This window comes from Amblyomma maculatum, chromosome 8 (assembly GCF_055883805.1).
Source record: "Amblyomma maculatum isolate TAMU_Amacu chromosome 8, ASM5588380v1, whole genome shotgun sequence".
Classification (NCBI taxonomy): Eukaryota; Metazoa; Arthropoda; class Arachnida; order Ixodida; family Ixodidae; genus Amblyomma; species Amblyomma maculatum.
Genome location: NC_139351.1, coordinates 32,544,533 through 32,556,941, shown reverse-complemented (window position 1 = coordinate 32,556,941; position 12,409 = coordinate 32,544,533). Strand labels below are relative to the sequence as shown.

The 12,409-nt window shown below is 44.6% G+C and overlaps 1 protein-coding gene across 1 annotated transcript in view; it reads left to right on the top strand.

The window, feature by feature from the left end:
- Window positions 1-12,409, top strand: part of LOC146180860 (ubiquitin carboxyl-terminal hydrolase 24-like) — a 205,407-nt gene that overhangs the window by 77,425 nt on the left and 115,573 nt on the right. Inside the window, exons 26-30 of the mRNA XM_084576188.1 lie at window positions 520-624; window positions 2,053-2,138; window positions 3,417-3,501; window positions 8,104-8,271; window positions 11,696-11,877. Of these exons, the coding sequence (XP_084432314.1) occupies window positions 520-624; window positions 2,053-2,138; window positions 3,417-3,501; window positions 8,104-8,271; window positions 11,696-11,877 (626 nt within the window). The remainder of the gene's footprint in view (window positions 1-519; window positions 625-2,052; window positions 2,139-3,416; window positions 3,502-8,103; window positions 8,272-11,695; window positions 11,878-12,409) is intronic.

Sequence of the window (12,409 nt, the reverse complement as noted above, 5' to 3'; positions counted from 1 at the left end):
TGGGAGGCTGCAGTAAATTTTAATAGAGGTCTGGGTACACCAGCGCTTTATACGTAACAGAAAGCGAACATTTTTTTACAAGAGTATGTTGACAGCCTGTTATGCATGTCTCCGTCCGTACCTTCGTTCTAACTTCTCAAGGTTGTGCATAAAGTTGAAGTAAAGAAAATTTAGAGCTTAAAGGAACAGGAGTTGTCTGTTCATTTTCAACAATTTTTATGATAATGAGGGCCTTAGGAATGAAAAACCTGAGGAATATACTACCGCTATTGTGTGGGAGTTTCAAAGATGCTGGAACCAGTAGTCTCCTTACTCAGATGCCTCTGAGCACTGCTACACGGGCGGTTTCAGTCAGTATGAAGTTACTATATCTGGAAAAAGAAAATTATGAAAAACTGTAATTAGGATGTGAGAGCAAGTGTAGAGTTTCTGAGCTATGTTTCAGGAGCTCTGCTGAGGGTATGTCTGTTCGTGTGATTTTCTACCTCTGTTATGTGTGTTTATTTCTCTGCATCACAGGAAGAGGACACAGACGTTCCACTGGCTAGTTCCCAAGTGTCCACGGTGGCCGCCGCAACTGCCTCCCCCTCGGCCGGCCAGCAGCCATCGTTTTACCTGGAACAGGTACGATGTCTGCAATACTTCCGACAGCTCAATTTTTGCATTTTTGCGAATCGAATGCAGCTTGCAAGAAATAGTTCTCCCCAGTCTGCTTATCATTTGGGAAACAAAATGCTCCCAGTACTAGCATGTTGCACATATCTGCGAAGGGAAAATCGCGCGAGGCAACCTTTGGTCGCAGAGTTCTCTTTTCAAAGAGAACGCACTGTTATTTCTAAAAACGGCACCCTTTTTGTCATTGAGCCTTTTCGATTTACCATTGCCGGGCAGTCCACTGGCTGCCAGAAAAGGCAGCTTTGACAGAAAGTGGCAGTGTGGTCACATGTGCAGGAGGCCATCAGAACCCGCCGTTGTCCAACATCCAGTGTGACATTATGGTCACTTTAGACGATGGTATGACCACACTGGCAAGATGCGATGCGGGCGTGCCCCCTCGATCTGCTCTGCATTAATGCTATGATGTTATATTGTTCACTGATGCATTGTGTGTGGCATAAATAGGCTCCTTAAATGCGTAAGAAATGACACGAGGTTATCGAGGGTGGTGGCAGATGGCAGAGCAAATAGCTGATCACGCTTTGGAACAGCGCAAGTGTGGGGACTTCGGTGGGTATTGAAGCACACACACGAGCTTCAAGACATCTTGTATATTACTTACACACTTTAATGTTTCTCATTTGGCATTGTGTCAGGGGAATTTCGCTTGTATTTTCATTAATTAACATGCCGTGCTATTGGATTGTTGTGTCTGTGGACTGCGCAGTATGATCACATATTTGTGATTCACACAGTTGCGGCCTTTTCACTTTTTATGTTGGGGAAATCTTTCCTGTGGGTTGTGAAAAAAAATGAGGAATCGTTTCAGTGAGCCGTAGTCCGTCGCCCACCATAATAATGCACACATAACCACAAGTATGTGTCAGCTGGCTTAATGTTTTTCTCATGGAAGCGATCATACTATTAAAACAATTTTAGCAACATATCGCTGATTTTATTGATTTTTTTTGTTCCCAAAAAGGGCCGGCAGAAAAAAAGCATGTTGTATCTGTATGCTACGCACTGATTGTGGCAAGCGAACACTCGAATGAAAGGTGTTACAATCCGGCCTTGCATGTTAGTGCATGCAGTAGTACTTCTCAAATATCTCCGAGTATTTTACAAAGCATGTTCGCCTTTCCACTGCTCAGAACGCACGAAAGACGACTACACACCCACATTGCACTTAACACGCTGACGATGTGCATGCATTTATTGTGTGTACCTATGCGCTAACTGGGAGCTGGAATCCGCACCCACGCCTTTTCTTCTTCTTTTTTTTTAAGTTATTGGTGATAAAAGTGAAGCGTGTGTTCATTATGTGAGTAAATACGGTATGTATTGTGTGCGAGTTTGCTGAATTGTTGTTTAGCTTTGCTGTGTCATTTATTTCAGGAGAAGCAGCTGCCAGGAGTTGTCATCTCGAGTGGAGGCAACGTCTTTGAGATGCTGTACCAGCTGGCCAGCATGGATGACCCAAGGTTATTGCAAAATTACACACAAACCATTCTTGCTTTATGAACTTCCAGTAAAGTTTCGCATGGGTTTGTTGCTAGGCTGTGTTTGTAATCACTGCTTGGCAGTGATGGTTATCGTGGTAAGTACCAAGTAAAAGTACAGTGATAAAGTTTTCTTTTTTTGTGTGTGTGTATTTGTGATATAACATGTGAAGTATGTTTCAACCATAATTGTAAAGCATGGCTGGGCAGTGACCATGAAATTGGGAGAAATAAAAAAAAAAAAGAGATTGTTTAGATGAAAATTTTACTGCGACCCCGTGAGATTTGTGCTGTTGAAATTCTACTGTATGAAACTTTTCAGCTTGTTGTGTCTTGTTACAAAAAGCTACTGTACATGGTTCCAGTTATGTAGGCAATGCACTCAAGCTGCCAGGGAGAAAGAAACATGTTATTGTTAGCTGGCCTGGCACATCTTCGTGGGGCATTATTTGGGAGAATTACAGGCACTCTGCTTCTACAGCCTCCCTTTCATTGGCAAAAAGACTGCTGCCACTGAGTATGGAATCTTGGACATGACATTAGGTGCACTAAGGTGTGATATGACATGGGAAGCATAGATGTGGGAAGTGCGCAACCGATCGCAACACCAACAGCGCAACAAGATGGGGCCAAATCACATCCACGCATTTCAGCCAGCAAACTGTCAGTGGTCACAATGGGTCACAATGAAGGGGAAAAAAAAAATAGTTTGCAACCTGCAAACTGTAGACGAGCCGAGTCACTTGACGAGCTATGACTGTAGGCACTGGACACCCATGCCTGCTAGTGGCAGTGTTGAGACAGCGAGAGGGGACGAAGGGGAGGAGAGAGTGCATTCTGCAAGGTTGCAAGGGTTCTTTCTCTCTGGTCATGTCAGCAGCAGAATGTGCTTGCCACATTCTGTGCCTTATTAATATCGACTTGGTGCCACAATATTTGTGTTAGAACTAGTGAAGCTTCCTTGCAATGCCTAGCATCTTTAAGGCTGCCTTAAGGAATGTCCTTCTGTCATGTCACTGTTCTGTCAACAGACATGAAAGGTACAGACGAAGTTTATTGCTTACAGCCAAGAATTTTGTGATAGTAGTGCCAGCAGAACTTAGGAGTAAGGTCTCATTGAGGTTGCACTCTAATGATGCCTTCCTCTAGGCACTTCCTTTGTGTGTCTTCCTTTTAATTTTTTTTTAACATTATATATATATATATCTGGTAGACAGTGCCACATACTTTTTTTTTGTTTCTTTTACATTGCATTTGCAGGATTGCTGAGCAGGTTCAGACTCTGCTGCACCTGATCCCACCTGACCCAGCGGTGATTGACTCGCTTGACCAGATGTGCATGAAGGTAGGCTCTCTCCTGAAGTGGCGTACATTTTTATAGTAAGCACTTCTCACTGCTGCTAGTGCACTATGGTGATGTGCAGTATGTGGACTTAGCCTTAGTGGCTACTTGCACGCCAGTGTTTGGGTCAGCTATTGTAGATGTGGCACAGTGTGGGTTCCAAAAAAAACTCAATTTAAGGCAGCCTACTTTTCACTATTAAAAATAAATTACAGCTGCGTTTATTTTTTGATCTTGCTTGACTCACTTTTAAAATGCTTTTGAAAAAGAAATCACGCAACCAAACGTTCCACTCTGTTTGTAGGCAAAAAACGATTGTTGGTATTTGTGGTATTTGTTGGTATTTATTCATTTTGTTGTAAGCTTCATTTTTTTTTTTTTATAAAAGTCTGTGCATCTTAGTTAATGTCATGCTCTGCAAGCGACCCACGTAGCGCAGCAGTTGTGTTTTAGAGTTGCATAGAGTTAGTACTATACTAAGTTTATATTGTGTCCACGATGTAAGTATTTGCACATGCTGTATACCACTAAGAAAACAAGACTACCATGCGGAAAAATCAAGTTTTAAGTTCTGCTGTGTTTCTCAGCTGTGCAGCTGGCTATTCGTAGATTTGGGGATGAAGTTGATAAAAGAAAGAAAAAATTATTTTAAAGTCACTAGCCTGTCTCTTTAAGGGGGGAGACGGCTTCTGTGAGCAAAAAAATCGCGAAAAAATCGATTTTTCAGAACTAGAATTTTTGAAATCTCCACCTCTTTTTCTACTGGTTTATGAATTTTCAGAGCGCTGGAGTCAATATTTCGGTTGTAATATGATTAAAAAATAAATATCCGCGCACACTCGGGGCAGATATTGACGCAAAAACCACGCTCTTTCCGCGATGCGCACTTGTCATTCCCCGGTAGTGACTGCCACCATCTTGGTCTCGTTTGAAAGAGCAGCTTTTATCTTCAATTTCGCGCCATTGCTGCGCGTTTACGACTATTGGTTGTGGAGAAAAAAGGCGCCAAAAGAGAGTCTCGACGTGCGCTGCTATTCGTTAGTCGGTGCACGTGACTAAAACCTGTCACCCGATTGGCTGACACGCTTTTCGTCGTCTGCTTCACGCCTGTGGCAAGCGTCAGTGGGCGCCATCTTGTCGGAGTATCGTCGCTGGTGCGTCTTGCAACGATGTCGGCGCCGAAGTTCCGAACGACGCACAAGTTCGGAAAAAAGAGGAACAAATCGCTCATTGACAACTTCAAGAGCAAGAACTCCGCGGAAACTGCAAGCATCGCTGATGTGTCACCGGCTGCATCTAATCGTGATGTGCTGACCGGGTTAGGCCTGACGTCAACGTCGGCGACGGACGCAGAAGCTTCTGACAGCGGACGCGTTCGCCGCGACACACCGATGCTGCAACCTTCCGATATCGAAGCAATCGGAAGGAAAGCGCAGGCAAAACTTCAACTGATGGCATCGACCCCTGCAACGGAGCACAAGGTAGCTTTTGTCGGCGGAACCGAAGACACCGCTGAAGATGCCGCAGCTGCCGAGCCGCTCGACGACGCGACCTTCACCGTTATCAGCTTGAGTTTCGTGAACGCGCTACTAGCGTGTGTGAAGTGTAAAGTGTGCGGCGGTGATGTCAACATCGGTAAATGTGGCAGCGAATATGGCCTTGCGGTGAAGTTGACGATTTCATGTGTGAATTGCGGCGACATTAATTGTGGCTGGAGTTCACCGCATGTGATCGGCGGACAAAAAAAGAATCCGTTCATTGTGAACATTCTTGCCGCGCGCGCGATGCAAGCAACCGGCAATCAGCGCGGTGCGCTAAATGATATATTCGCAGTGATGAATATATCTCATCGAGGTTTGCATACAAAGATGTGGCAGAAATATGTCAAGGAGAAGTTGACGCCCGCGGTGGACCGTGCAGCCAAAAAGACGACAGCAGACTGCGCACGATCCGTTCGGGAGGTGTACTCCGAGTTGAATTTCGGTCACCCCGGAAATATTGCAGTTTCGTTTGACGGCTCGTGGATGACACGCGGGCATTCATCTCACATCGAAATTGGAACTGTTATCGAGCTTTTCACCGGACTTGTGCTCGATTACGTCGTGCTGAGCAATTTTTGCGCCGCGTGTGAACGAGGCTCAAAAGAGGATGACCCGGCGTATCCGGCGTGGAAACAAGGCCACAAATGCCAGAAAAACACCACCAAGAAGGCTGGTGAAATGGAAGTCGAGGCTGCGCTTATTTTATTCCAGCGGTCCCTACAACAGCACAACCTCCGCTACACGACCATGCTCTCTGATGAGGACAGCCGAACCTTCCTTGCTTTGCAAGAAGCAAAAGTATATGGCTACATAGCAGTTACAAAGGAAGACTGCATAAACTATGTGCAGAAGCGCATGGGAACTGCTCTGCGCAATGTGATTACGAAACAGAGAAGTTGTGGTGGAGAATCCCTTGGTGGCAAAGGAAGGCTTACAGGAGATCTAATTTCCAAGTTGAGCTCCTACTATGCGTGGGCTTTGAAGTCACACACTGGTGATGTGGAGGCCACACAGAAGGCTGTGATGGCCACCTACCATCATGTTACATCTAATGATGTAACCTACAATCACAGCAGAATGCTGCAGAGGCCAGAGGGGAGACCATGCCGCATCACCGACACAACCTGCCTCTTCATGTTTGTGAAGCTTTGCTGCCAGTCTATGAAAGGCTTTCTGACAAGAGGCTTCTGGAGCGCGTACAACGAGGCAAAACCCAGAACAATAATGAATGTTTGCATTCAATGATTTGGGCACTGGCACGTAAGGAATGCCATGCTTCACTCTTCACGGTCCAGGCCGCTGTGGCTGAGGCTGTGATGAAGTTTAATGCAGGGAGTGAAAGAACTGCAAAAAACATTCTGAAAGAGCTGCACCTGACTGCCAGCCCCCAGACAACAAAACGCATGCAGGAGAAAGACAAGCAAAGGAAGAGTGCATGTGCACAGAACCACAAGTCCTCAGAAAATGTGCAGCGCACTCTAAAAAAACGCCATTTAAATGCTAATAAGCAGTCTGACTACATTCCAGGAGGCTATTAGTAACTTTCCAAGGTGGCTGGATGGATAATTTAGTACTTTTCCTCAATAAACATCACTCTGCTTGTTTTTCTCATTTTTCTCAGAACGCAAATTTTGGACTCAGAGTGACTTTCAAAGTAGCATATCTCAGCATCTACAGCTGAGAGAATCACAATTCTTTTTTTAGCATGTAGCTAGGTTACCCAAGCATGCAATGTTGGGAGCAGATTTTTAAATTAAGGCTCATAAATTTTTTTAATGATCTAGTTCTTAATTTCATATTATTCACAGTTTTTTGCACAAATTTCATTCTGATGTAAAATCAGTAATAATGGTAAAATTAGAAAACTGTTTCCAACATTGTGTTGCATTTTCTTTCTAGAGTCTAACCATGTGCAATTTGTGAGCTTTTATTGTTTGCTTTTCTCTCCATTGTTCTTGTGAGCAATAGGGGGCTAATTAATTGTACCTTGAGAACCAATTGTCCTATAAAAAAACTAATCACATTTTTGAAATCAGCATGAGAAATTAGATAAGGATATGCAATTTCATTGAGTTTGGCAAATAAAAATAATTTCTCCAGAAGCAGTCTCCCCCCTTAAGATAGAATGTTTCGAGCCAAATAAAAGAGGTGGCTGTATGCCACCACTGTGTATGCACGCTACTTGCAGTGTACAGAGAAGCAAGTGGTAACAGCTGTACTGCAGATAGCGTTAGATAAAAGAGAGACAAACCGGCTACAGTGCTGAGCACTTTCAAAGTACTTGGAACATGATGTGAAAAAAAAAAATTATTGCCTGCTTCCAGCCAATCACAGAGCGTTCCGAACTGAACGCAAACTGAATGCAGTTCTGTAATATCGACTCTGGTTTCATGCTCTGTGTCTTGAGCTCACCTCATACATAGCGCAATAGATTCTCTATTCGCAATTATTATATCTCTGAAAGGCTACATTATTGTGTGTAGTGCTAAACAGCCTTCCACAAAACCTGGGTTGGCATAAGACCTGCATCAAAATAATACTTAAAGTGCTCCTGAAATGCTACTTGTGGTAATTTTCTGATGCAAGAAATCCATAGAGGTGGCCCTTATGAGTATTTGAGTCAGTTTTGGAAGGTTTGCGTGGAGCGTGTAATTTCGTAACAGTTTTTAAAAAGTACTCCTGGTGACTGCTCAGTACCGATTGGGCCGACACATCCCCGCTCGCAGTGCGCTTAATCCTCCCATGTAACGTCACATGGGCTTGCTGAGCGCACTCGCTCATTGGATGCTTCCAAGTTAGACGCATATGGGGGGTGATCAGGTGCCGTCACGACTTGCTTACTTCTTGTTTTCCTGCACGCTAGCTAATAACTGTAAATTTAAAAATTTCGCTTTGCATAGAGGATTGATGGGACACGTATTGCTCCTTTTCAAGATTTCAAATAGCTTTCCTTGGGACCTTTAATAATGTAACACAGGATTTAACAGAAAAACAGTGTGACACATGCTAGAACGGTGCATTTTTCTTTTGCCTGCACAAGAAAAGAGCATCTTCTCTTTCCTAGTCTGTGCCAGCAGTTGCTCCTCCCCCTCCACGACTGTCGGGCAGTCCCAAGAAGAGTGGCTCCCCAGCTCCCCGGGAAAAGACGCCCCCTGAAGGGTCGGATGCGGTGCTTCGAAGGCTGCTGGACCCCAGTGGAAGGAACCCCTTCCGGCTCCTGTACAACCTGCAGGTATGTGCCTCCTCTTTTGCTTGAGATGTTTCCTGTCTGAGTGGGAGATTCTCCCGGATGCCGTCAGCTTGGTTTCCACTTGGCAGTTCACACTCACTCTCTATAGTCCCGCTAAGCTTCATTTCAAACATCATCTTTCAATGTTCGATCTCACTTTTTCTTTATTTACTGCTTTTGTCGTCATCATCATCAGCAGCAGCAGCCATACTACAACCACTCGAGGCGAAGGCTTCTTCCATATTACTCCAACTAACCCAGTCCTGTGCTAGTTGCATCCGCTTGGCCCCTGCGAACTTAATCTCATTCGCCTGCTTGGCTTTCTGCAACCCCCTGCTACGCTTTCCTTGCTATCCAATTTGTTACCCTTTTCGACCATTGGTTATCTTCTCTTCGCACTACATACCCTGCCCATGCCCATTTCTTCCGCTTGATTTCCACTAGAATGTCATTAACTCAAGTTATTTCTCTGACCCACTCTGCACGCTTTTCATCTCTTAATGCTTCACTTACCACTTTGTGTTTGCTCTCTGCGTTCTCCTCAATTAAGTAGAACCCTTTTCATTAACCTCCACGTTTCAATCGCATAAGTGAATGCAGGTAAGATGCAACTGTTGTAGACTTACCTCTTGAGTGATACAGGTAAGCTGCTAGTCATAATCTGCAAGTACTTGCCAAATGCACTCCATCCCAATGATATTCTCTTGTTAATTCTCTAAGCCAAGACCAGCCAAGAAATGGAAGCCAAGACCAGAGTGTCAAGGTAGAATCTTTTCGGATTCGCGCTCTTTGTGTTCAGTTCTGGATTCAACTCTGAAGCAACATGCTGTTCTGAATCAGTTCAGATGAGTTTTTCAGCAAAAATGTTTTGAATGTAGGTAATTGGATTTTTTATCTAGCTTTTTCATGCCTTCTTTTTTGTGTGATATTGGTATGCAAACTCAGAAAGGCAATATATCCTTATTGCAAAATGTTTCAGTTTAATCAACTTAAGTTTTCTGTTTACCAGAAAAAATATATTTATGGTGGGGTCTAAAAATTTAAATAAAAAAAAAAAAGATTGGCTTACCTACGATGCTTGTTATGCATTTCATGTTAGAGCTGCTTTTTTTTTCTTCGTTTCTCAATTTGGTTGTTTCTGCATCCAACCTTAGTGTAAAAATGGCTTTCAAAAATTCCTGGATCAATATAAGGAATTGATCAGTCATTTAATTAATAATGTAAGACAGGAATTAGAGGCTGTAGCAACAAAACAATGCATTACTGGCCAGAATAATTTGCTTACTATATTTGTGCCAAGTTTACAATGAAGAGTGCTCGGAGAATTGTTGATGATGTGGGGATTTGCAGGGGCTTCTCCTTTAGTTTCATCTGTATGATGATAAACATGAAAAGGTTTGTGCACAAAATGTGTGAAATAAGAATACTGCCAATATTTCAGGTACACCTAGGAATGGGATTACATTGGTCACTTGGTTCAGATTCACTAAAAGCGGTACTGTTCAAAATGACCCTATTGACCATAAGCCACACTGCGGACACTGTTTAGGAACCACAATGTGGCTGAACTACATCTTAGCACGTGGCCGAAGATCATATTCATCTCTTGAATGAGTTCGCCCCATTAATCGGCTGTGCGTGTGTGTCGAAAAGGGGGGCTTTCTGGGCACACCCTCACATGCCGCTCTGTAGGTGAGACCGGAATGTTAGAGCTTGTGTTGCTCGCATCTACGCGTAGCTTTGTGTGTGGCAGAAAGTGCTTGTGGAGTTTGGACTCTCATCAAAGCTGCAGCGGACGGTGTTCTGGGATAAGCCATCGCCACTCAGAAGAGGTCTAATTTTTCTTACTGGTGCACAGTAAAAACTGTAACAATTGATATAAAATTGGGTGCAGTCGATATCTCTATCGCCTTCAGCAGCGAAGCAAACCATGCGAGAGCCATAACAAGCCTTCAGTCAGCAAGGCTGGCTTCACCGCACGACCTCTGGTGCACTGAATGCTGGTTTCTCCGCATAACAGCAGTGTTGTGTTGAAAAACAAGAGACCACTTTCAAGAGGACTTAACGTTCACCGCATAGCACGGTCTTACAATTTAGCACTGCCAGAAAGTGCCCAAGGACGCTCAGGTGACCTTCATGTGATCGCCATGCAGGAAAGGCGATCACAGCAGCACCTCTAGAAGTACCTCTTGTAGGGCCAGAATGTGCAGTTCTTTTAACTTCCGGGAGTAGGTACAGTTGAATCCCGCTATAACGAAATTCACGGTGCACGAAAAAAAATTCGTTCTCGCGGAACTTCGTTATCGCAAAAATTTGACGTGAAACGCAGAAAGAATTGCCCAAGCAGCAGCAAAGGCGTTTAATGCCAAAAATCTGTAAGCTTGGTTTGCTTACGCTTCACGGCGAGCAACGCCGTCACGCGATTTTCGCACTCGGTCAGCAAACCCATTGCAACATCGTCGTCTCGGACAGCAACGAAATTCCTGATGACATCAAAAGCGTCCATCACCTGTACGGCGGTTGCCGCAGCCGGCGCTTCCTGTACGTCGTCGTCTTCTTCATCGGAAAAGTCCTTATCATTCCGGGCAGCTTTTATGATCTGCTCATCACTCACATCTTCGTGAACAACAACACAAGCGTCAGCGCCGATGTATTCGTCGAGCTCGAGATTAGGCGGCACGGTCCCTATTTCTCCCAGCGTTTTCCAGGCGGCCGCGATCCCCGGAGCCGGTGACGCCTCTTCGTCGTCGTCTGTAACGCCTGGTGTTAGGCCAGCAGAGTGTACGGGTCGACCTTCGGCAAATCCGGCGTGCCTGCTTGGGCGATTATTTGAGCTTTTTGCTCAAGGGAAAGAGTTTTGCGTTTTTTCACTTGCGTTGCCATCGTGTCCTGCGGATGAAAACTCGTCGTTGTCGAAGAGAAAGGCAGCGAGTGAACAACGCGACCACGACACAAAGCCAAAATGGCGGAACTGCAATCACGTGATTTCATGCTTAATGTGGCTTTGGATTTGACTTGGACTTCTCGCCAATAAAACTAGTTTCGGTTTCGATTTTGAACGCGAAAATTTCGTTGAAGCGGAAACGCTCTGCAAAAATGGTTCGTTGTGCAGAGAAATTTAGGCCATTAATTCTTATAGGATACTCGCGGGGAATAAAAAATGATTCGTTGTCGCGGAAATTTCGTTGTGGCGGTATTCGTTGTGGCGGGATTCAACTGTAAATGTGAATAACACTGCTATACTCTTGGTGATATGACGTCGCTTATCGTTTCCCCCGATGTTGCCATGGAGGCGGCATGAACGCTAGACAAGGAGAAACATTTTGCGGAATCTTGCGAATAGATCTCATGCACGCTTTATTTTCACCATGAGCTGAGAAAGGCTTTCACCTTAATATATCTTATCACTCTGCCGCTTGATTTTTAGGTGCTGAGTGCACGCCTGATGCCTACGAATCAGGACGCCTGCTCGAACACATTCTGCGAGAACTTCCTTGAAGCAGGTGGGCTTTCACACGTCCTCCGAGTGCTGCACAGAGATGCCTTCCCACAGGACATCGACTACGCGGTGCGTCAGGGCATCTACTTCACCGCATTGCAGATAACAAGGTGAGGCAGAGAGAGACCAACTTACTGCTTTACTGTGAATGCTGAACCTTACTGCAGAAAGCCAGACAAGGCCACTTCACAGCAGTCAAAGAAGCTGTGGGAGCCATCACTATTGCTGCACTGTTGCCCTTGGCGCTGGCATGTGTTTACAAAGTAGGGGTGCAGGTATATGCACCCCTACTTCTTGTGGTTTATGGAGGGTACCGGCTTCATGGCCATACTGAGTCTGCCATCCCCATTGTCAGTGTGCCAAGCCAGTGCGGGTCTAACAAGGAGCATAACTATATCGATCTTTGTGATCTGTTTATTCTACAGTGCCATTCTGGCCTCACTTAAGGGGGGACACGTGTCTTAAAATCGCGAAAAATGGTCAAAAATGGCAATTTTTAAAAATTGCTGTTTTGAAGTCTTGAAGTTCCTGACTATGCCTTTACGAAATATTATAGCTTAATTTCTGCTCAAAATATTTAAAAATGCGGCAATTAAAAGCGTTGGTGAGCTGAAATTGAAAGCCAAACGCGAAGATTTGCAC